This window comes from Pinus tabuliformis, chromosome 5_1, assembly GCF_031772625.1.
Source record: "Pinus tabuliformis cultivar Carrire ecotype Pingquan chromosome 5_1, CPIR1, whole genome shotgun sequence".
NCBI classification, from domain to species: domain Eukaryota; kingdom Viridiplantae; phylum Streptophyta; class Pinopsida; order Pinales; family Pinaceae; genus Pinus; species Pinus tabuliformis.
This window is the reverse complement of record NC_142305.1, coordinates 58320308-58346058: the sequence shown is the minus strand read 5'-3', so window position 1 is coordinate 58346058 and position 25751 is coordinate 58320308. Positions and strand designations below refer to the sequence as shown.

General features: G+C 41.9%; 1 protein-coding gene across 5 annotated transcripts in view; it reads right to left on the bottom strand.

Annotated features, from left to right (window-relative positions):
* Positions 1-1303: 1303 nt before the first annotated feature.
* Positions 1304-25751, bottom strand: part of UREF (urease accessory protein F) — a 75338-nt gene continuing 50890 nt past the window's right edge. For all 5 annotated transcript variants that reach the window (XM_089431715.1, XM_089431716.1, XM_089431718.1 and 2 more), the window contains exon 2: positions 1304-2470. In XM_089431715.1, coding sequence (XP_089287841.1) covers positions 1522-2334 — 813 coding nt within the window. In that variant the 5' untranslated portion in view covers positions 2335-2470 and the 3' untranslated portion in view covers positions 1304-1521. The remainder of the gene's footprint in view (positions 2471-25751) is intronic.

The following is a 25751-nucleotide window of genomic DNA, read 5'->3' as shown; positions in this document are numbered from 1 at the left end:
ACCATTCACCCGGTCTGGGTAAAAAAGCTAGCTTTAGAACTTTGGTCGGTGGAAGTTTTTCAAGCTATTGGCAACAGTATTGGAACGTTTGAGAGGTTGATGAGCACTTTAAGGTGGATACTTCGCGGGTGGTGGTTCGCATTCTAGTTGAGCTCGACCTCCGTGAAGGTTTGGCTGAGTTACCAACATGAGACTTCACTGCCCAGCTTATTTCGTAGAAACTCAATGTATATGTGCTGCTCTGAAATTGAAGAAAAACATAGTTCATGAAAGTTTACTTTTCTGAGATATACATGTTGCGATTTAAGTATATGTGATTACTTGGAGGATTTAACCTTGGCTTAAATTGATTTCCCTTGCTACTTTTATCTATGCAAGTCTAGGAACGGAGGCAAAAGTACATTAGTGTGTCCACACATTAGCAAATTACTTCATGGCACTGCTAAGTAAAAAGAACCATTTTTTTGGTGTTGTGCCATACAATTCTTGTACCATAATATGATTTAATATAAAGGAACAGAGTACCATAGCTAGTTTATAAAAACACAAAGAAAACTGCTAAAAAGAACGCACGGATTTATGTACTTAATCATGGTAAAATGCAAAATTCATTTTGTTGAAAGAAAATAAATGACTACATTACACAACTTATGATAATGTACAAAGCTGTCCCTCATCATTTAGTCAAACATGCAGCAAATATTTATTTACTAAGATCTGGCCATGGTGAATACTTTAACTTCTAAGTTATTCCTACAATATCTGTTATTCATTCCTACAAAAATATGAAAATACCATTGTCACAACCAAAGTTTTGATCTAAACTATTAATAGCATTGGAAATATATCACCAGTTCCCCTTACAGTTGATAATGGAGGTTGATTAAAATAGTCATCTAGGAAATCTAAACCTCTAGCAGCAGACCATATGAAGTAGTGCATGATTCCCATCATTAGTTATACTTATGATGTTATGATTTCCAAACCACTAATTTCATACGATATTCAATACTTCGTAGATCTTTTAAATTTTGGATTTATTTGTATCAAAAGATATCAAATGAAAATGAAAACGAAAAATGAAAAATTTCCTGGGGTGTAATTTTTTAATAAAAAAAAATCACTTCAAAAGATTTGATTCCCTAAATTCATAATAATTTGGAGTTAAAATGGATTTAAACTGATTTTATATATATGTTAATTTCATATTATTAATAAACTCAGTATCTTTCTCATACTGAGCAGTACACTATTGAAATGTTTTAACTATAAGAATTTTTTTACTTTTATTGCTCTATATAGATATATATAGACATTGAAATATTTTATTTATGATAAATACTGAATCTTTTCAACTTGATGTTAAGCATGAAAAAAATTACACATCTCCCTCGTACTAAATCATACTAGATCGTAAAATAATAAAAACACAATTGAAATGTCTCAGTCAATTTCTGACTCATCCACAATCAATAACGCCTGAAGGAAGTTTTTCTATGTTAAAATCCAATTTTGGTAACTTCAAGAACGAAATAGGCGAGAGAACAAGTAATCATGACAACCTTGCACAGTATCCAACAGGGGGGCAGTTTGATTGGCTTCTTCAATTGAATGATTCATGTGTCTCTTCAAGATTCCATCTGCAACTTTAAAGATACGGTGTTGTATGGATGCTGACTCTAATGGCCCAATCAAATTAAGCCTTGTTGCAGCCGAAAGTAAATCTCTCAATGTCATAAATAAATATGCTTGTTGTGTAGTAAAAGAATCAAATCCCAGAAGACCACAGATTATACCAAAAACTGAAGCATGATGAACATGGACTATACCTGGCTTTCGAGCACACTCTCGCATATGCTTTAGATCTGGAATTTCAACAAACACAGTTGATGCCACCCGCAATAGTGCTGATCCTTGGGAAATTGATGCTTTCCTCGCAACTCCATTAGTCAGGGTAGCATGCAATATTTGATCAATTTTAATCCAGTTTTCTATGTTGGGAAATCTGTTGGCTCTGTAAACAAAGGGCAGAAGTAAGCTCCCGGTATTCTCCAATGTGTTAACTGCGAACGCTTCTAATGCTTCTGGATTTGGAACTATCTGTGCCTGAACTGCAGCTTCAAGACCATAAGAGTGAGCAAAGCCACCAGTTGGAAGAACAGAATCTAGCATTTGCCACAGGTTCCATCTAGAGCAATTGTGGCTGATAGACAAAGGTTCCTCACATAGATCCACTGGCAATTCATCTACGTCATGATGCTGGTCCTCTGTTATAGTAATGGCAATGGCACTGTTGGCTGACATTCGATCTACAGTGCCATTAACATTACTCATATTTAGTGTGAAGATATTACTTTTCTTTACAACTACCGATGGCCCTAAATACAAATTTGAGAAAAAATTGTCATATGACTCGTAATATCCATCTTTTCCCTTAACCACAGTACCACAAATTGTACAACTGCACTTCCTGCAACATAAAAACGAACAGCTTGTTAATCAATAATCACCGTCTGACGAAAAAAACTTCAAAAGATACTGGCCAGGAAAAACTTCAAAAGATACCGCATTAGCCTATAGTATGTATTTCTCATTCATGTTATATCAAAATGCATCAATAACAAGACCAGAGAATAAAGTCATCTTCATTTTTATTGATCAAAAAGAACGAAAAAACAATCAACGCTAGGCTGTGCACAACATTGGAAAACCATTGCGACTGCATGTCGAACTCCCAAGAAGCAAGGAAACTGCATCTCTTTTTAAAAACTCCAGAGACAAATAGAATTTATTAACACGACGTCATCAGATAATGCAGTGAAAGGGCTACTAGAGAAACTATCAAGCGCCAAGGATGGTGAAGAAGAAATGGAAAATTAGCCTACGGTTTTTTCTTCCTTTGTCTCAGCCAGTTCTATCTATTGGAAATACTGAGGGTGAATCAGTGTTTTGCCTAATTTTAATTACTTTCAGAGTATTAAATATCGATTCCACAAATCAAATATGATAATCAGCAACACATCACATCACATGAACAGTACACAAGAAATATTTAGATGGAAACCAAAGTTGCACTAAGTGGGGACTCGGAAGCGTCATTTCCCAAAAATCCAAAAATCTAAGAAGCAAGCGTCTACTATATATATATATAATATTTTTTGCATTTATATTCAAAAAGACATTCAAAATACAGAGGACATGAAAAACATGCATATTTTTACATAAATCAAGATAGATATGGCATCCATGATTCCATTGTACATCAATGATTAATTATTCGAGCATCAACCATTTAGATTCTAGCAATTACAAACATACACCAAATTTTTACGCATATCATAAAACATAAAACCAGTGTTTTTAAAACCGGAACCGGTGACCAGACCGGTCCACCTAATGAACCGGTTTACCGACCGGAACCGGTCTAACCGGGACTGGTTTGGTCTAAACGAACCGGTTTTAAAAAAATACATTAAATAATTAATTTTTAATGAAACAAAACTATTTTTAAGATGTAAAACCATGATTCCAAGCCAATAGAGACAAAATATGCAAAGTTTGCTCATTTATATACCATGCAAAGGTGATTATATCAAAATGGCACCGAGTGCAATACATATCATCGACAAGTCCATCACCAACAAGAAACAGTTCTGTCTCCAGCTATGGAAGATCAACAGACAAAATCACAAAGTAATCCAGCAAATATTACAACAACAAAAGTTGTTGGGATACTTCCGACCAAAGAAAATGAACAGATAGCATACCTGGCAGAACAAATAAATAAACAGCAAAAAGAAACCAGTAGAGCTCTAGCTAGTGATGTGACTACAGAGGGAACTGTTCTACAAATTGATGCAGCAACAGAGGATAAAGGTATGGGATATGAAAACAGTAACAAGAGAAATGTGGAAAAAACAGAAAGCACAGTTGATGATAAGCAACAGTTGACCTTGTCTCCTGCTTTGGAAAAATGCAGTCAGCTCCATTTATCAATGAAGTAAAAGATGGAGAGATGCTTCATACAAGGAATAATGCCTGGGAAGCAGACCCAACAATTACTTCAGGTGAACTGCACAAAGTCCTGGATCCAATAGCAACTGATGCAACAAAAGAGGTAGATGTTACAGCATTAAATACAGCAGCACAGGGGCAATGCATGGATATTCAAAGTATTAAGATCAGGAAAGCAGAAGAGACAGCAAGTATATATGATGAAAAAAAGCAGGACCCTCTAGAAGACAAGGGTAAAGACCCATATCCAGCACCACCTGCCAGTGCAGTAACATCAAACGCTAATATTCCAATGATGGATAGAACAAATGCCACACTCCAAACAGGAGAACATCACAAACTATCATGTACAACTACAACAATAAAAAAAGACATTCAGGCTGACAATGTTGCAGCAGAGGCTGTACTAGATGTGGAAATTGAATGCAAGGATATTAAAGTTGACCAGAATAATAAAAATATAGATGTTGATGAGCAACTAAATGTGTCATCTCCATCATTGAAAGAGAAATATGAGGAATCCGACATAGCTCAACCTACTATTTTAGCACTAGCAGTCATTAAGACTTTTAATGCAAAGGATGATACAGTGGAATTAAAACAAATAAGACTACAGGAAGAACTTCATAAAGAATTCAATAGGACTTCTGTCATTGATGCAACAGCGGAGGCTACTAATGAAGAAAGAGGGGATGCAAAAGTTGTTGAACTTGAAAGCAGTGGTGTTCAAGAGCTAAAAGAGCCAGAGAGCAGAAGCATTGATGGGATGCTTCCAACAGTTAGCATGCAGACAACAGAGCTGACAATAACAACAGATGAAAAGAACAAAGAATCCAGTAGTTCTCCAGATGCGAATGTGGAAACAAAGGAAGATCCTTTACTCATTAATATAGCAAGATAGACTAAAGGCTCAGAACATGGAAGGAATAATGGGGAAAATGCAGAAAGGACACAAAGCACAAGTGCTGAGCAACAATCAAACTTGTCTCCGGCTTTAGAAGAGCAACATGAAGAGTCACAGAGTCTGTGCCTAAAACCGGCCGGTTTAGGACAAAACCGGCCGGTTTGTTACAAACCGGCCGGTTTTGTCCTAAACCGGCCGGTTTTTACCGGTTAGGTCAAAAAATCGGCAAGTGATGGGTTAAACCGGGTTTTTAGGCCGGTTCCGACCGGCCAGCTAGCTAACCGGCCGGTTTGACCGGTTACCGGTTTTTCAAAACGGTTTTTAAAACTATGCTGATAAAACATAAAACATTTAGAAGATAAATTCATCAAACATTCTAGTAACTTATCTAGCAAGTGAGCAACTCTCAACATGAGTCATGTCCAAAATTCAAATAATAGTGTTTACAAAATAGGCCACTTGGCCACCACCAAGACTCAAGTACACACTGAAATAGGAAGAGTAAGACAAAAAAGTTCAAATTCACAAGAAGACTACAAGTCTAATCTATGACAAAAGTAGTAAATTGTGAATATATCTACTAGTCTCTTCTCCTTCCACCACGAACAAGACGTGATTCCCCACATCGTGGCAATGAAGAAGATGGTGAAGATGGTGGCTCTAGAAGTTGTGGCACTGGAACCGATGAAGATGAAGCCCATGTTATTGGTGTTGAAGCGTGGAACTTGGGAACCAAAGGACCAGATGGGGATGGCATATCAACTCAATCATCATCATCCTGGATAAGAGCATCCTCCAATTGCTCTAATCACAACACTCCATCCTCCAAATTGGGCTCCTCTAGATTTTTGTCCCAAACCTTAAGGTCTTTATTAGTCTTTGCATCATCAGAGTAATGGAACAACAATCGCAAGTTGTAGTGAACATAAACCAAGCTCTCTGCCCTGTCTAAATTTAACCTGTTCCTTTAACACAGTGGATGAAAGAATAAGAGCTCCAACACCTCTCCACAAAAGAAGTGTTTACGACCTGTGATAGCACCCGTAATGCCAAAGTTTGTAGAAGTGGAGTAGCACCTCCATGCATGTTCCACCACATAAGAGAAGATAAATTCTCTCGATCTCTAATTATGTGCATGCTCCCAAATGGACCAGTGTTAAGCGTATAGTTGCTCCAATGTTTCCGTAGCATGGCAAACTCCTCATTAGGGTCTAATTTATCCAATGCCTTCATATAACCAGATAGAACCTCTTGATCTAGGTGTGGTTTTCTCCTGCTCCCACCAGGTGCTGGTGTTGAAAGTCATGATGGATGAGAGCATTTTGGTGTCAGAACATATGCTAAAGCATGCAATGGAATGTTTAGCATATCCCATCGTTTTTCCACCTTTGCACAAATATAATTGTATAAGGTGATATCTCTAGGCTCAATAATGTCTTTAATCTGCTCCAACATGATATCCATTTGCTCATACACCTCCCAATTATTGGCTGATCTGAATCTGCAAACTTGATCATGTAATAAATTGGTTTGGTATATTGCAAAACATGTTTATCTGTGACCAAAAGTAATTGTCAAGAATAGTGTCCTTGGCTACATTAGTACCATCTCTATCAATGTCAATGTCATCCCATGATTCAGAGGTCACCATATTAGTTAAATATTGTCTCACCTTCCCTAGCCGCCTAAAGGTGAGGTAATAACTTGGAAATCTTGTTTTTGCAAGTTTAAGCAATTGCAACTTGGAGTAAGTGCCATAAAAGTAGTTTACCCTTGTATGCCCAGTGATAAATTTAATGAGTTACTTCCCTCTCTTGTAAATCTCATTAGTCCATCCATATTCTTATGCTTCACAATATCATGCATCAAAAGGTTTAATGTGTGCACCAAGCACCTGGACCAAAAGATATGCGGATGATTACGCTCAATAATTTTTCCTGCTACCTTACAATTTGTTGCATTATCAATGATCACTTGAACCACATTATTAGGACCAATATTTTTGATTGATTGCAATAGGAAATCTGCAATCTTTTGGGAAGTTGCACTAATGGAGGAGTCATGACATGCAATAAACACTACACCACTAGCATAAACACCAAGAACAATTATCAAATGTTGGTTTCTAACATTTGTCCACCCATCTGATACAATGGATACCCCACAATCCACCCACTCATTTGTAAAACATGTCAAAGCTCTTTGAACCTTTACTTTTTCCCTTTCTAATAACACTATTCTAGCTTTCTCATAGTTGGGGCTCTTGTATCCTTTTGGGGCTTCATTGATGACCTTAACCATATCATGCCAATAGGAAGAGTGAAGTACATTGAATGGTACAGTGCAAGCACAAAGAAACCAGATTATCTTTCCATCCACATCATCCCTCCCAACAACATTTAGGAAATCCCCTATTGTTCTTCTACTTCCAGAGGTTGCAAAAGTACCACGAGGAGATAAGCTACCGAATCTAGAGGTTTCACTTGATTCAGAATGAGTTTTTGTTTCTTATTTTTCTATTGTGCAGCCTCCTCTATTTGGATGTATTTTCTTCTCTGTTCAATTGAAACTTTAGGGCAAATTGCATCCCCACGACACCCTTTTTGTGATCACTTTCCAACACCCCACAAAATGCCTCCTCACATGGATATATCAACCACCATATGGTTTTCCTCCATGACAACCATGAGGGCACAAAAACTTGTAGCTGCCACCACCTTTCCCCCCTTCAAGTTTGGTCACATAATTCCACAAGGGTGTCAACATAGCATTCTCCTCCAGCATTTCAATGTTCTCTTCATCTCCTTCCTCTTCAAACCCTTCCTCCTCATCATAAATTGGGTCACTCATATGGGGACCACTGTCCTCTTGTTCTTCTATCCTTCTATTCCCTATTCTCCCTTGCCATTATGAAAACCAAAAGTGGAATGATACGTAAAAGCCAAAAGAACACCATTTTGGAATATGAATATAGATGGACAACCTACAATGAAATGAGCAAGAAGAAAGAATGGGAAAAAGTAAGAGAGGGAGGAGAAAAAATACAAACAACAATAACAGAAAAAATAGGGAGTTTGGGGTTTGCACTTACCTCTTTAACTCTTGTAGATGGAAGCCCTTATTTACTCCTCCAAGCTCCTCCTCCTTCACTGCGCCTAGCTCCTCTTCCAAGCTCTCCTCAAGCTTCTCTTCTCCAAGCTTTCTTCTCCTCTCTTATCCAAGCTCTCCAAAAATATAGGAGTGAGGAAATGAGCTTTATCCCCATTTATTATGTCCCTAACTCAACCTAAACTCACTCCCAACTGAAGTTAAAGAAAAAAAATTGATTTAGGTCGGTCGCCGGGGAACCGCACGGAATCAATATGAATCCATGCATGATCCATCGTGGATCCGCCGTTCGGAAATTTAGAACCGCGGATTGGGCTAGCATGGTTCCGAATTTCTAAGAACCGTTTTTCTCGACCGGATCCGCGGTTCCGAATTTCCAAAAGGTGGATCCATACAAGACACGGTTCCCGGTTAGGATCCTTGGGGGGGGGGTGAGGGGTGCATTTTGTGCAACATTGGTGGAACCCCTTCCAGGAGAGAAACCACTGAATGCTTCTATATATGTCTTGAAAATTACATCAACAAGGAGCTCAACTTTCAAGATTCTCTACCAACGACTGGAGGAAGGCTCCAACCCTCTACTTTTATTAGCTCCAACTAAAAGGATGCGCCAACACCCTGCTTTTACCAACTCCAACTAGAAGAATGCTCCAACACCCTAGTTTTATCAGCGTTAACTAAAAAAATGCTCCAAAACCTTGCAAGCTCCAACTTGTTGTTGATTTGGGGTAGCATTGGATGTGCTCTAGCCATGAAAATTGGCGGAGAGGCTAAAGCACATGATATCTCCAATACCCAGAAATGGTTTGGGCAGATTCTAAACAATTTGGGAGATATTAAAATATTTAATATTTTTAATGGAGTGGGAAAATAAAATATTAATGTAAATTAATATAAAACTGTGTTAAAATGGTCCAAAAGTCATGGATCAAGCCAGATATAATCTTAGCCGTTGATTAGGGACTTAATCTCCTTCGTTGATGTGTCAACGAGAAAAGTATAAGAGGAGGCTTGAGAGTCACTTGAAGAACACACCAAGAGATCAAGATTTCGACTTTCTGGGGCTGGGTTTGCTGAGAAAGTTGAGAGAGTGATCAGAGTTGCAGCTGAGGGGCAGTGAATACAGGAGCAGAGAGGCAGAGATAGCACCGGGAGGATCATCGCAATAACTAGAGAGAGGGACACAGAAACAACCAAGGGTTCACGCAGAGCCAACCAGGGCTCACGCAGAGCCAGCCAGGGGCTGCGCAGTGCCTTAGAGGGCCAGCGTGGGTGATGCAGAGGGCTAGAGGGCTTACGCAGTGCCTCCAGAGGCTGACGCAGGCCAAGCCAGAGTGACGCTAGGCTAACGCTAGGCCGGAGAGAGGATGATGCAGTCCCTAGAGGCTAACGCTGGGGTTTCGTGGGGCAGATTGGAGCTATGGAGCTGTTGGAGTGTTTATCCGGGGTTTCAACCAGAATATCTGCTTCCAAGTAGAGAGGTACTACTGCTGAGATTTTTCTCTGTTTGGTGAGCCGGATTTCACACCCAGATTGTATTTTGAAACTGCTTAATAAATCAAACCCTCAAATAGCTGCACCAATTTTCCCGCATTGGGTTTTTCTGGGGACATTAGTCCAAAAACAATAGTCACTTGTGTGCTTGTTTCTATTTCCTTCAGTTGATGATCTGTAATGTGTTGAGCATGTACTTGTATTTATTTCCAGTATTTACATGGTAAATAACTTGTTAATTAACAGAACAAGTAGGTAGGAATAAATAAGTAAAGTGCATTAAGGGTTTCTAACATGTCAAACTTAGAAATTCCAACATGGTATCAAAGGGTGGTTACAGATCACAGGAGAATTGAGGACATGAGCCGAGCAGAGCAGCAACAGCAGAAAACAGTTGTCCCGAGTGACAAAAGTTGTTCCTAGCAGAGAAGCAGCAAGGAAGGGGTGATGCAGTGCCTGCGTCATCAAGTTCGAGCCAAGAAGAGGCAGCACACAGGCTAAGGGAGGCAAAGACAAGCTCACGCAAAGGCCAGGAGGGCTGATGCAGTTGGTTGAGGAAGTTGATTTGCCGGTGCCGGGATTGCACAGAGCCTAGGAGCTCTAACCTTCAAGTTGTTGGAGTTTAGGAGGCTGTGGGTAAGTTGTAGAGTGGAGCCGATGGGGTACTGTAGTCAGAACAATACCTAACAGGGTAAGGCCAAGGTAGAGGGAGTTGTTGCCGAGGCAGATTTTTAGCCAAGGAATCCAGATCAGTGTTGTTGTTGCACAAACGATCAAAGAGAGGCAACTTGACATTGGCAGAAGGATTTCCAGGTGTGAAATCGGGACTCAAAGGGAGTCCAGAAGAGAACTTCCAGACTGGAAGTAGAGAGACTCCACAGAAGTCACATCAAGAACTTCCAGGAGGGAAGTAGAGGAGCAGCGAGATGGCAGTGGACAAGGTAAGAGACCAGGACAAACTGGACGGAGCCTCAAACTTTGTAGTCTGGAAGGCCAAAATCCTATTCGTTCTAGACAGGAATCGTGTCAAGCACTTCGCCTTGAGGACAATAGCTATCCAAGCTAAACCAGATGATAACGACAAGTACGAGGAGACAATGGTGAGGTCCAAGAGCATCATTTTTGACGAGGTCAAGGATCATGTAGTACCACATATTGTTGAAAAAGAAATGACAAATGAGATGTGGGAGGCCCTAAAGAAATTGTATCAGCATACTTCTATGCAAAGAAGGATGTTACTAGAAAATCAGCTGCGATCATACCAGATGTAGAGGGGAGAATAGATAGACCCCTTCCTCGTTCAATTGAAGGAGATCCGGGATTAGCTGACTTCCATAGGGGCCACGCTGGATCAAGAGTTGATGGTGAGAACAGCCCTGAACGCAGTCTCAGAAGACTGGGAGGTGTTTGTCCAGAGCACATTGGGTAGGGCGACCCTTCCAGATTGGGAGGAAATGTGGGCTTCTCTTCGTCAAGAAGAGATCAGAAGGTTGAGCAAGGCGGGAAGCAGCGGCAAGGGGATCAGAATCAAGGAGGAGGTAGATGCTGCCCTAGCATCTGAGGGAATGCAGGAGAAACGAAAGAAGGACCTCTCCAAGGTCAAATGCTTCCACTGTGGGGAGCGGGGTCATTATGCGACCCAATGTCCAAGGAAGAAGAGCAAGGGAGAGGCCTCCGAGACCAAGGTTTCACCAGCAAGGGCAGAGAAGGAAGTGGAGACAGACGATGACTATGCCATGAGTGCACACACACCACTTGAGCAGAAGTGGGGAGACATCAAGCTGCAGTCAGACAGACTACAGGCAATGACGGGCACGATCCTCGAGGTACCCAGCCTCTTGGATTAAACCTTGCTATAGGAGCCCCGAAGAGTAGTAGCAGTACTGGCGAATGTCAGGAGAGACAGATGCGGATGGAGCGACAGAGGGAGCTACAGTGCAGGATTTTCAGGACAACGTGAGGCAGCAGTGCGAGAAGCACGGGAGTGTTGCACTAGTGCAAGATGGCACAGAGGTGTGCAACAATGCAAGATGCACAGAGTTGTCGCAATAGCGCAAAGATCAGAGAGGAAGTAGTTGTCAGTGACAGAGGGAGCTTCAGCATTAGGAGTGTTTCTAGCTTGACGGAGATGTCAGAGTCGAGAGGTCAGTTACTTACTTCTCAATAACTGAGTTGCAGTGCAACAATTAGCAGTGGTAGTGCTATAGGCAGCATGATGAGAGGGGTTGCAGTGTAGATGCAATAGTGGTAGTGGCAGGGCCATGGGCAGTAGCACGAATGCAAAGGGAGTTGCAGTACGGATGCAGCAGTGGCAATGGCAAGGCCATGGGTAGCAGTACAGGATGCAATAGTGCAGATGATGGGCAACAGGGCTAGCATCAGCATAGGGACCGATGTCGGATGATCAGGGTGATACTCAATGAGGAGTATTACTAAGCATAGTCCTCGCTAAGAGATATTGTTGATTTAGGGTAGCATCAGATGTGCTCTAGCCATGAAAATTAGTGGAGAGGCTAAAGCACATGAGATCTCCAATGCCCAGAAATGGTTTGGGCAGATTCTAAATAGTTTGGGAGATATTAAAATATTTAATATTTTTAATGGAGTCCCTAAGTCTAAACTTAGGGAAAATAAAATATTAATGTGAATTAATATAAGACTATGTTAGAATGGTCCAAAAGTCATAGATCAAGCCAGATCTAATCTTAGTCGTTGATTAAGGACTTAATCTCGGTCGTTGATGTGTCAACAAGAAAAGTATAAGAGGAGGGTCGAGGGTCACTTGGAGAACACACCAAGAGATAAAGATTTCGACTTTCTAAGGCTGGGTTTGCTGAGAAAGTTGAGAGAGTGATCAGAGTTGCAGCTGAGGGGCAGTGAATACAGAAGCAGAGAGGCAAAGATAGCACCAAGAGGATCAGCGTAGTAACCGGAGAGAGGGACGCAGAAGCGGCCAAGGGTTCACCCAGGGCCAAAGGGCTGACGCAGTGCCTGAGAGGGCTAGCATGGGTGACGCAAAGGGCCAGAGGACTGACACAGGCCAAGCCAGAGTGACGCCAGGCTAACGCTAGGCCAGAGAGAGGTTGAAGCTGGGGTTTCATGGGGCAGATTGGAGCTGTGGGGCTGCCGAAGTGTTTATCTGGGGTTCAGCCGGAATATCTGCTTCCAAGTAGAAAGGTACTACTGCCGAGATTTTTCTCTGTTGGGTGAGCCGGATTTGGCACCCAGATTGTATTCTGAAACTGCTTAATAAATCAAACACTCAGATAGCTGCACCGGTTTTCCCGCATTGGGTTTTTCCAAGGACATTAGTCCAAAAACAACGGTGTCACTTGTGTGCTTGTTTCTATTTCCTTCAGTTGATGATCTGTAATGTGTTGAGCATGTACTTGTATTTATTTCCAGTATTTACATGGTAAATAACATGTTAATTAATAGAACAAGTAGATAGGAATAAATCATAAAGTGCATGAAAGGTTTCTAACATGTCAGACTTAGAAATTCCAACACTTGCCCTAGCACCACCCTACCACCCTGAAGTGTTCTCGGGCTCCAACCTGAAGGAGACTTCAATCTCTGCCTTGCACCACCCAACCACCATGAAAATAGAAGATAGAAACTTACAATGATATATAAATGAAACTTCACTGTTGTTTCTGCTGATATGTTCTCAAATCACAAGATGAATACAATGGAATTTCAATCAACAAACTTTGTCAAGCTGTCACTTTACAGAGATCAAAAGTTTAGGACTGCTTCTTGAATACTGCCGGAGGTCTGCTATTACTCTTCTGTCCAAACTCGTCACAACACTTCACTAAATATTTCAAATATAGGATGAACAATTAACAAGGATAAATGCTTCGGTTCATACCTTAGCTTTCATGAGAAAGTTAACACAAGTCTATTGCCAAAGTATGCCTTCCCTATCATTGTTTGCTTCAGAATTTGTCAAATTATCTCCCCTTGAAGATGCTCCTAATCTGTCCTTCAATAGCTTCTCAACAAGCCTCAAAACAGGCCTTATATAGGTCTGTCCTTGGCCCTCAACAACAGCTGAGAAAACCCCTTACAACTGCTTCAGATTGTATTGCGGATCAGCCCTTCAAACAAGTCTTAATTCAATTGCATAAAATGTTGAAAATACTAAGAGGGGTGAATCAATATTTCTTTCAATTGTTATATTATGTCAGTTAAGATTTTTATCACAAGTTAAACCAGAACACAAGAATTTGAACAATTTTTTTTTATTATCAAGATAATGTGAACTCAAGTCCTTCTTTTACAATAAATCAAGCTACAACTTGTACAACAAAACCTCTGGCCTTTTCAAGGCTCCAACCTTGAACAAATCCAAGCTCTTACTTGGTCAAATTGAGGACTCCAATCCTCTCAATAACTCCAAGCTACAACTTTGTCAAAAATGAGGACTCCAATCCTCTCAACAACTAAAAGCTCCAACAAACCAAAACTTTACAAGAAATACTTGCTTAAAAAATGCTTCAAAAATGTCTTCAATAATGCTTTAAGAAAGTCTTCAATAATGCTCCAAGTATAGACAAGGATGTCTGCTCCAACAAGAGACCTATATCTCCAACCTTGAACAAATCCAAGCTCTTACTTGGTCAAATTGAGGACTCCAATCCTCTCAATAACTCCAAGCTCCAACTTTGTCAAAAATGAGGACTCCAATCCTCTCAACAACTAAAAGCTCCAACAAACTAAAACTTTACAAGAAATACTTGCTTAAAAAATGCTTCAAAAATGTCTTCAATAATGCTTTAAGAAAGTCTTCAATAATACTCCAAGTATAGACAAGGATGTCTGCTCCAACAAGAGACCTATATCAGCTCAACAAATCTTCAATAAGGGTTGACAAGTCTGCTCCAACTCTGTCTTCAAGCCTGCAAAAAGAACTCTTCAACAGCTACTCCAATGATGACTTCAAAAATGCTCCAAAGAGGCTTCAAGGTCTGCACAATAATTCTTCTAGAGGTTGCTCCAACAAGACTTCAAGAGTGTCCTTAACAATGGTCTTCAACTCAACTTGTAATATTCCCAATAGGAAAAGGTCCTAAATGGCCAATAAATTTTCTGAGTTTTAATGCTCCCTTTCTGTTGGATAATCTGTAAAACACATCACCACATACTGCTGTAGGGGTAGTTTATTACTGGCACTGAAGGTAAGCATAAAATGCCGAGTAAATGGTGAAGCCAACTCCCTACCAGCAACTGATGTTTCATAAAATACTCAGAAAATAATGAAATTTACGTGGTAAAGATAGAATATTGATGAACTAGGATGGCATAGCCTTCATATTCCACACAGGGAATGAATTAACTGACAGAAAACAACTTGTATGCAAACACTTCTATAGACAATAGAGAATTGTATCATATAATTTGTGCATCAAACTTGAGAGAGAACATCCGTAAATCCTGAGGCAAATCAGATCTATAATTGAGAGCAGAATCACTGTTTTACAAGGCAATTGAAGAATGGTTTCCAATCTGAAATTAATTATCAGGTTTACAGTGCCAATGGAAAGGAAACACCTAGAATGAACACCTACTAACAGAACTTGGGTTGACTGATGTGAATGTACTCCTTAAGTCAATTCGGTCTCTTTGCATAGGCTGCTACAGGCATATGTCCAATTCATCCTCTCCGAAATGAGTTGCTACAGGTATGTATATATATAGACACGTCCTCAAGAAAATTTTCAGATCTAAAGCATGCATATAACAGTGACCTTATTCTTTGAATTCTTCCCTCTCTTTTACACCAGCTAACAGATATTGAAATTGAAGATACTTGTGACCAATTCGCCCTCTCTAAATTGCCTGGAGGAACCTCTACAAATAGACCTTGAATTAGCTGGTATAGGTATGCTTGAGGAACCATCTCAGCCACTTCAAGAAAGGCAGCTATAGCTATGAAAGTGTGACATCAAAGGAAAACTCCAGATCTGATACACGCACAAATCAGAAGCTTCTAGACCCACAAATTCGATTTCCTTCCTGCTTGTCTTTGTACCATTATCATCATGCAAACTACTACTTGGCCACTTCAAAATAATGCTTGAATCTTCAATACTACACCCTCTGCTCCTTGAATTTTTGGCCCTTGTAGATAGTGACTGGCAATCTGATAAGTTCGATTCACCTTTCTTGAGAGGTCTGCTACAACATAGAAAATTTGTCCCAATGGAAATATATTTCTGGAATAATTAAATAAGTGTTCGGCCTATTACTGAGATGCAAATAATTTGGCCTCCTAAACCTCTGCAACTCATCCCTATTTGGAGCTGATATTCAGCCTTGAAAATTTGGAGCTGGAGTCACAAAGAAATCACTTTGAAGTTGGCTTCACAACTTTGTACTCAATCTTCTTGGAGAAATAATTGCATTCGACCCTTGAACTAGGAAAATATAGCCCTGCAAGCACTGAATCACGATGGCAATAAACCTCTGCAACAAAATTAAACTCACAATGTTGGAGTCCCTCCAAACATATTGATTCTTATGCTGAAGATCCTTTGTAATAAACATCAATGGAAGATCTGAAATGATCTTCCCCAAGAGCTAACTAGGTGGCACTCAAAGTCCACCGAAATTAGCTTTGACTTTTGCTTGAAACTCGCTTGAGCTTCTTCTCAATATCAATTAGAAATTATAGGAATAGAATGATTTGCAATTGAGTCCCTCGGCTATTTATAATTCTCCATTGAGCCTCCTTCTAGCTTCTAGATTCTCCTTTTTCCCTATTATTGCCCATTTCCCACTAGGAGACTTTTGCTGCCATTTTAAATAAAATAATCATTTGCCTCCTTTGTCAATAAAATATTATTTTGCCGCCATTCTCCAATAAAATAATAATTTTCCTCCATCCTCCAATAAAATATTAATTTGCCGCCATTCTCCATTAAAATATTACTTTGTCTCCCTTCGTCAATAAAATATTACTTTGCCGCCATTCTTCATTAAAAATAATAATTTCCACTTTTCGCTTACAAAATAATATTTTCTCCTTTTTATTTATTATCACCAAAAATTGGCAAAACTCCTTAGTGAATTTTGCACTCACAAAAATTGGGAACATTATAGTTCTCCCCACCAGAAATTGTTTGTCCTCAAGCAATATGTTGTTGCTCGAAAAGTTGGCCTAGCTAACGCCAAGGTCCCAAATGTGCCACTGAACCACTCCTAGCTACTGAACATCTTGCCATACTAGTGATGTTCCCCATGTCATCAGCGAATCACTAAAACCCAATGGAAGATCTGAATGATCTCCCCCTGTAGAAACTAGCTCACCTGTGAGGGTAGCTGAACCGCAAAATCCTGTGATACTCGGTTCCCATGCTAGTCTCAAAAGGGTGTCACCATGCTGATGCTACGTTACTCTGACTATGACAGACTGCCCATCATGCGCAGACTATATCCTCCCCTCCTAGACCCTGATGACAAAATAACTGCGAAGGTCGAGCTCATCTTGCCCAGACATCTCCATGATGTCAATGTCTACCAATCCACTATCAATCTCGGTCCCAAGAAGCAACAGGACACCATACAATGGAGGTATCAATGATCTCCTATGTGTCACACCCAAGGTGAACTAAATCACCCTCTCCCATGATCCTGCTCATCACAAAATGGAGTGTCCTATTAGCCAACTAAATCCCTAGATCCCATGACCAGATCTACTGTGGCATAGCCCTGACGACTGTTGGAACCCACCTATGCCACATCTTTGGTCTCTGCATGCACTCAGTATATAGACTCCATACACCATGAATCAATCTGGTGTATGCAAAACTACCCTGTGCCTGCCATACCCCACAACGAGCTCTGTTATCCTATCTCCTGAAGACGCTCCCCAATACTCCCTGGAGCCTAAACATCTGTCTGTAAGGAAGGTCCACCACCCGTTGTATATGCTCCTGAGGCACCTCAGAACATCTCGCCCAAAAGGTGTCAGGCATCTCCCTAAGTGTGGGCTCAAAGGTGGAGCATGTGCTACCTCTACAAAAGATCAACCCATCCCCAAACCTGCATTTGCCAACACGCGCCCTTACCATTTTCCACTACTCAGAGGTCTCTTCCCTAGTGCACTAAATCCCATACAACTGTCTCAGATGAGCTCCCCTCACCCTATTGGTCGTGCTGAGAGTGTCAAGGAACAATTGATTCCTCAAAGGTTGTGAACAATACGAGGGAGGAATAGGTGTGTGAGCCCAATGGGATATGTCTAAGAGATGCTCCCTAGTGCCCTCATCGATCTTGGGTAAGCCCAACCTAATGATATGTTTGTTGTCTCCATCAAGAGATCTCTCCAAAGGAGATGCTCCAACAATCTGTTGTGCATCACCTGCAAACCACTGTTCAATGTTGTATGCTCCTACATGCCACTAGATGCCATGATTTAAAGATGAGACAGTATGCGTCGGCCCGCACCCTACCGATATCACCACCTCCATTGTCGCATCACCATACACTTTGATGCATGGGCCCCGCCTCCAAATCCTCCCTAAGAGACACGAGAGGTGAATCCTCCTATGTACCAGTGGTGATACCACCACTGTGTTGCTCCTCTGTGACCACTGTGCCCCACATAATTAGGGAGAACCCTCAACCCCATACAAGGCACTTTCGGGTGGCCCGTCAATGCCAGCTCCTCCAACAAACTCTTGCCAGAGTATGTTGATCATCCTATGATCCAATGTACAACTATCATACCAATAAAACCCAAGGAGTCTGTCCATAAACTAACTGGCCACTGGTGCTGACTAAAACTCCCCTAGCGAATGCATGCACTCAACCGCTAGGTCAACTATACCACCAATGTCGTTGTCAACTAGCATATTTGGTAACTGATAGGTAGTGTTGAAGTTTCTAAGTTTACTTAGTTTAGAAACCCTTCATGCACTTTTTATGATTTATTCCTACCTACTTGTTAATTTTCCTTTAACAAGTTATTTACAAAGTAAATATTGAAAATAAACACTAGTGCATGCTCAACATATTACAAATCAGCAACTAAAAGAAACAAGAACAAACACACCACACCACAACATTATTTTTGGACCAATGTCCCCGGAAAAACCCAATGCGGGAAAATCGGTGCAGTTATCTAAGGGTTTTCTTATTAAGCAATATCAGAGTACAATCTGGGTGCCGAAATTGGCCTACACAACAAAGAATTTCCTTAGCAACCATAGCTCACAGTTTGAGAGAAATCTCCTAGCTGAAACCCCATAAAATCCTTCCAGCAGCACAAAACTGCTCTTGCAACCCCAGCATCTGCACAATCTGGACTGCATCAGCCCCTCTCTGTCTCACGCTAGCCCTGCGTTAGCTTTTCTTGGCCAGCGTCAGTCCCAAGAGGCCCTGCGTTAGCTTTGGGAGCCTTTGCGTCAGTTATGCTAGCCTCTCTGGTGCTCTGCGGAGCACTTGGCTGCCTCTGCGTGGCCTTGCATGAGCCCTTGTTGGCTCTGTGTCACTCTCCCTAGCAGTTGCGCTGCTCTCCCAGCACAATCTCTGCCTTCTCTGTTTCTTTGTATTCAATGCCCTTCAGCTGCTCTCTCGATCACTGATTCTATCTCTCTTAGCAAACCCCGCTCTAGAGAATAGAATGACTGATCATCTGGTGTGTTCTCCAAGTGACCCTCAAGCCTCCTCTTATACTTTTCCTATTGACATCTCAATGGCCGAGATTAAGTCCCTAATCAACGGCTAAGATTAGATCTGGCTTGATCCATGTCTTTTGGACCATTCTAACACAGATTCATATTAATATATATTAATATTTTATTTTCCCTAAGTTTAGACTTAGGGACTCCATTAAAAATATTAATTATTTTAATATCTCCTAATCTGTTTAGAATCTGCCCAAACCCTTTCTGGGTATTGGAGATCTCATGTGCCCCAACCTCTCCACCAAATTTCGTGGCTAGAGCACATCCGATGCTACCCCAAATCAACACTCCCTCTTAGCAAGGATTGTGCTCTAGCAATATTCCTCACTGAGTATTACTCTGATCATCTGACATCGGTGCCTGTGCTGATGCTAGGCCTTCCTGCCCAAAATCCTCTGCACTGCTGCCTCCTATACTGCTACCCATGGTTCTGCCACTGCCACTGCTGCATCTGTACGATAGCTCCCTCTGCATCCGTGCTACTGCTGGTCCTTTCTCCCAACACTGCATCTGCACTGCACCTCTTCTCATCATGCTGCATCGTGCTTCCCACTGCTGCACTACAACTCAGTTACTGAGATGTAAGTAACTAATCTCCCAATCTGACCTCCCTGTTGAGCTAGACACCCACTGATGCTGAAGCTCCCTTTGCCACTGACAAGTGCTCCCTCTCTAACCTCTGCACTACTGCAACAACTCCCTGCATCTTGCACTATTGCACACCTCTCTGTGCCTTCCTGCACTGGTGCAACACTCCTGTGCCTCTCGCACTGCTGCAGCCTGCTAGCTCTGCGCTATCTCGGGACTCCTGCACTGTAGATCTCTCTGCTACTCCATCTGCATCTGTCTCTACCCACTCAGCCAGTCCTGCTACTCCTCGTCAGGGCTCCCATAGCAAAGGTATAATCCAAGAGGCTGGGTACCTCGAGGATCCTGCCCCTCATCGCCTGTAGTCCGCCTGACTACAGCTCGATGTCTCCCCACTTCCGCTCAAGTGGCGCGTGTGCACTCATGGCACAGTCATCGTCTGTCAAGACTTCCTTCTTTGCCCGTGCTGGCGCTGCCTTACTCTCGGATGACTCTCCCTTACTCTTCTTCCTTGGGCACGAGGTCGCATAATGACCCATCTCCCCACAGTGGAAGCACTTGATCTTGGAGAGATCTTTCTTCTTCCGCTTCTCCTGCTTTCCCTCAGATGCTAGGGCCACATCATCCTCCTCCTACTTGACCTTGATCCCTTTGCTGCTGCTACCTGTCTTTGACTGTCGTCTGATCTTTTCCTGGCGAAGAGCTGCCCACATCTCGTCCCAAGGTAGGAGAGTCCCTCTGCCCAGGATGCTCTGGACAAACACTTCCCACTCTTCTGAGACAACACTCAAGGTTGTCCTCACCATAAGCTCTTGATCCGGTGTCGCTCCTATAGCAGTCAACTGATCTCGAATCTCATTCAGTCCTCCGAAGAAAGAGTCAATCGTTTGACCCTTCTTCATCTGATACGACCTTATCCGGTTCTCGAGCATCATTCTTCTCTGCACAAAAGTATGTTGGTACAGGTTCTTGAGAGCCTCCCACATCTCAACTGTCGTTTCCTTCTCGGCTATATGTGGTACCACATGATCCTTGACCCCATCAAAAATAATGCACTTGGCCCTCGCCATTGCCTCTTCGTACTTGTCATTATCATTTGGGTCGACTGGGATAGCTATTGTCTTCAAGGCTAAGTTCTTGACATGATTCCTGTCAAGCACTGATAAGATTCTGGGCTTCCAGACTGCAAAGTTCGATGCTCCGTCCAGTCTATCTCGGTCTCTTACCCCGTGTAGTGCCATGACGCTCCTCTACTTCCCTCCTAGAAGTTCTCTGTTCGACGACTCTAAGTCTCTACTTCCCGTCTGGAAGTTCTCTTCTGGACTCCCTCTGAGACCTGATTTCCCTCCTAGAAATCCTTTTTCCGCTTGTCGAGATGCCCCCTACTCTGATCGTCTTATGCAACTGCACTGTTGATCCAGGTTCCTCGGCTAGAAACCCTCGGAAACAACTCCTCTAGCCCTGCTTTGTTAGGGACTGTTCTGACTATAGTACCTCACCAGCTCCACTCTGCAATATTCCTGCAGCCTTCTAGACCCCAACAACTGCCTCTCTGTGAATTGCATCAGCATCTTTCTACCTCACGCTGGCTCTACGTCACCCTGGATGGGTCTGGGTTAGCCCTGGAATGCCCTGCGTCAGCCCTCTGGCGCTCTGCGTCAACAATGTTGGCCTCTTTGGGGCTCTGCGCAATTCCCAGCTTCTTCTACATGGCTCTAGCTGGCTCTGCGTCACACTTCCTTGGCTTCTGCACTACTAGAAACAACTTTTGTGACCTTGGGACATCTGTTTCTGCTACTATTTCTCCGCTCGGCTTTTGTCTTTTAGTCCTCCTGTAATCTGCAATCTCGCTCCGATACCATGTTGAAGTTTCTAAGTTTACTTAGTTTAGAAACCCATCATGCACTTCTTCTGATTTATTCCTACCTACCTGTTAATTTTCCTTTAACAAGTTATTTACAAAGTAAATATTGAACATAAACACCAGTGCATGCTCAACATATTACAGATCAGCAACTAAAAGAAACAAGAACAAACACACCACATCACACCATTATTTTTGGACCAATGTCCCCGGAAAAACACAATGCAGGAAAACTGGTGCAGCTATCTGAGGGTTTTCTTATTAAACAATATCAGAATACAATCTGAGTGCCAAAACTGACCTACAACAGAGAATTTCCTTAGCAGCTATACCTCACAGTTTGAGAGAAATCTCTTGGTTGAAACCCCGGAAAATCCTTCCGGCGGCACAAAACTGCTCCTGCAACCCCAACATCTTCCCAATCTAGACTTGCGTCAGCCCCTCTCTGTCTCACGCTAGCCCTACGTCAGCCTTTCTTGGCCCGCGTTAGCCCCAAGAGGCCCTGCATCAACTCTGGGAGCCTCTATGTCAGCTATGCTGGCCTCTCTGGTGCTCTACGCAGCACTTGGTTGCCTTTGCGTGGCCCTGCGTGACCCCTTGCTAGCTCTGCGTCATTCTCCCTGGATGTTGCGTTGCTCTCCCGGCACAATCTCTGCCTTCTCTGTTTCTTTGTACTCAATGCCCCTCAGCTGCTCTCCCGATCACTGATTCTATCTCTCTTAGCAAACCCTGCTCTAGAGAATAGAATGACTAATCATCTGGTGTGTTCTCCAAGTGACCCTCAAACCTCCTCTTATACTTTTCCTATTGACATCTCAATGGCGGAGATTAAGTCCCTAATCAACGGCTAAGATTAGATCTGGCTTGATCCATGTCTTTTGGACCATTCTAACACAAATTCATATTAATATTTTATTTTCCTTAAATTTAGGCTTAGGGACTCCATTAAAAATATTAATTATTTTAAAAGCTCCTAATCTGTTTAGAATTTTCCCAAACCTTTTCTGGGTATTGGAGATCTCATGTGCCCCAACCTCTCCACCAAATTTCGTGGCTAGAGCACATCCGATGCTACCCAAGGAGTCTGTACATAAACTAATTGGCCACTGGTGCTAACTAAAACTCCCCTCGCAAATGCATGCACTCAACCACTAGGTCAACTATACCACCAATGTCATCGTCAACTAGCGTATCTGGTAAATGATAAGTAGTCCCACTTGGATCCCAATCCCAGTCTAGGCTTCCAGTATCCCTAGTGTATGGAAACTCTTGCTGAGCTTCACCCTTGTCCGCTACCATCTTCATAATCCTAGCCCACTCCACCAAGTACCAACTCAGAATCTCTTGCCATCCAATCACAAGGGAAGGATTGAATGCACGTGTACCTATACATGCAACAACCCCAACATGCAAATGTTGCACCCTGCGCAACTCATGTTGCCTCAACTCACTGAACTGGTCAACACATGAGGTTTGTCTAGGTAACTCTGCCTCTTTCTCTCCAATACGCAGAGATAACCCAACAATGTTGCAAGCCCCATCTATGTATGCCTGAAGAGGGTTGCTCCGACACTCCAATCTGTACTCCTTTAGTTGTACCATTAGGGAATCCAGTTGTTCCCCAACGCAACTCAGCTTGGCCGCTGACTTGGCACAAACCGCTCTCATGCCATCCAACTCCTTGTTCTAATGTAGAATGGTCTCTTGGACTATCGTGGCCTTCTTTTTCAATGCCAGAAGGTTGGCCTGGAGCTGATGAAATTAATGTGGGCAGCGAACATCTGTAAACTCGGTCACAACTCTGGGTACCTTTGTGTCTCCTAGCCAGTGTTGCTAACATCTCGATAACATCCCAATTTTATCTCGAAATCACGATTTTTTGGCATAGTCGATGTTTGCTTATTTTTAAAGATATTTTTATGGTATCTTAATTTTGCTGATTTTTGCCAATTTTTTCTCGGTTTTACGATTTTTTGTTTTTCTGAACCCTTGCCGATTTTATCCCGATGTTGATGTTCGCAACATTGCGAGTCCTAGCACCTCATCAACGTTGGATGTGCCTCTCGCCACCTCGTCAACGGCGGCGGGTATCTTTGTCTCTTGGCACCTCATCAATGGTGGGTACCTCTAGCACCTCATCAACAGATGGCCCTATAGGTGTATGCTCAACTATCTCCACCAATGTGTCAACAATGGCTATCAAAGGAATCTCCAATAAGGGTGACTCCTGCGTCACATTGGGTGTATCTACGTGCTCCTCATAATCCTGCGTGCCCTCAGCCTCATGCTCAACCTCCTCCTCAAGCTCCCGATATCTAAAGCCAGGTCTCCAGCAACAGAAGTGCCTCCTGGTCTCACCCTCTAACTGTTCCTGTCCTGTCCACTCTTTTTGAGGAGGTTTGGTGCCCTGCATGTTTTGTATTGGTATGCTCGCCAGTTATCACATCAGCTCTAGAATCTCCTAGTCATGCCTCAACTTCGTTGGTTCTGCCTCACCAACTCACCCATGATCCCTTTTTTGCATCATTAGCCTGTCCATAAATTGACCAATCACTGAGCATGTATGTCTAACACCTCCATGACCTTGCTAGCTTCCCCACAGCTGACCAAGATCATGCTGTGATACCAATGTAATATTTCCAATAGGAAAAGATCCTAAATGGCCAATAAATATTTTGAGTTTTAATGCTCCCTTTTTGTGTGAGAATTTGTCAAACACATTACCACACACTATTGTAGGGGTAGATTATTATTGGCACTGAAGGCAATCATAAAATGCCAAACAAATGGTGAAGCCAACTCCCTACCAGCAACTGATGTTTCATAAAATACTCGGAAAATAACGAGATTTACATGGTAAAGATAAAATATTGATGAACTAGGATGGCATGGTCTTTATATTCCACACAGTGTATGAAATAAATGACATAAGACAATTTGTATCCAAACACTTCTATAGACAACACGGAATTGTATTATATAATTTGTGCATCAAACTTGAGAGGGAACAGCCATAATTCTGAGGCAAATCAGATCTATAATTGAGAGCATAAACACTGTTTTACAAGGGCATTGAAGAAAGATTTCCAATCTGAAATTAATTATCATGTTTACAATGCCAATGGAAAGGAAACACCTGGAACGAACCAGTGTTGCACACATCGCGATAAAATCGCGATTTTTTAATTTTGCCGATTCAAAGCGCGATTTTTATCGAAAAAATCGCCCCTTTTTTTTATAGCGATTTTTATCGAAAAAATCGCGATTTTTTGAAAAAATCGGGAAAAAATCGGAAAAATCGGGAAAAAATCGGAAAAATCGGGAAAAAATCGGAAAAAAGCGGGAAAAAATCGTTTGGCACAAAAATATTCATTTTTTTTCAATTTTTTTTCAATTTGTGCCAAACGATTTTTTCCCGCTTTTTTCCGATTTTTTCCCGATTTTAACGATTTTTTCCGCTTTTTTCCCGGCGCCGATTAAATCCCGATCGCGATGTGTGCAACACTGGAACGAACACCTACTGACAGAACTTGGGTTGAATGATGTAAATGTAATCCTTAAGCCAATTCGGTCTCTTTGCATAGGCTGCTACAGGCATATGTCCAATTCATCCTCTCCAAAATGAGTTGCTACAGGTATGGATATATATAGACCTATGTTGCAGGAAACGCCTATTTTGGTGGCATACCAGTACCGAGGATGCAATGAAACGCCAAAACACAGTTGAAACACTACCGGTCGTACCGTACAGCATTTCGCGATTTCGAAACGCAGGACAGTACGGCCGACAACATTTTGGCGAAGTTTCAGCCCAATAGGCCGAGTTTCAACGATGGAAAATAATTATTTATTTATTTAGCCTTTTTCGGCCATCTCAACTTGTCGAAAAAGGGCGTGGGCCCCATCTAGCACCAAAACACACTATTAAATTAATTTTTATGTGGCCGTTAGCTAAATTTAATAAATAAATTACAAATGGAATTCTCTAGAAGATGAAAAGAATAGAACTCTCTAGAAACCCTATGAGCCTCTTCTTTTCTTTAAATAGGCACTCCATTCACTCATTTCTCACACATTGTTTTGC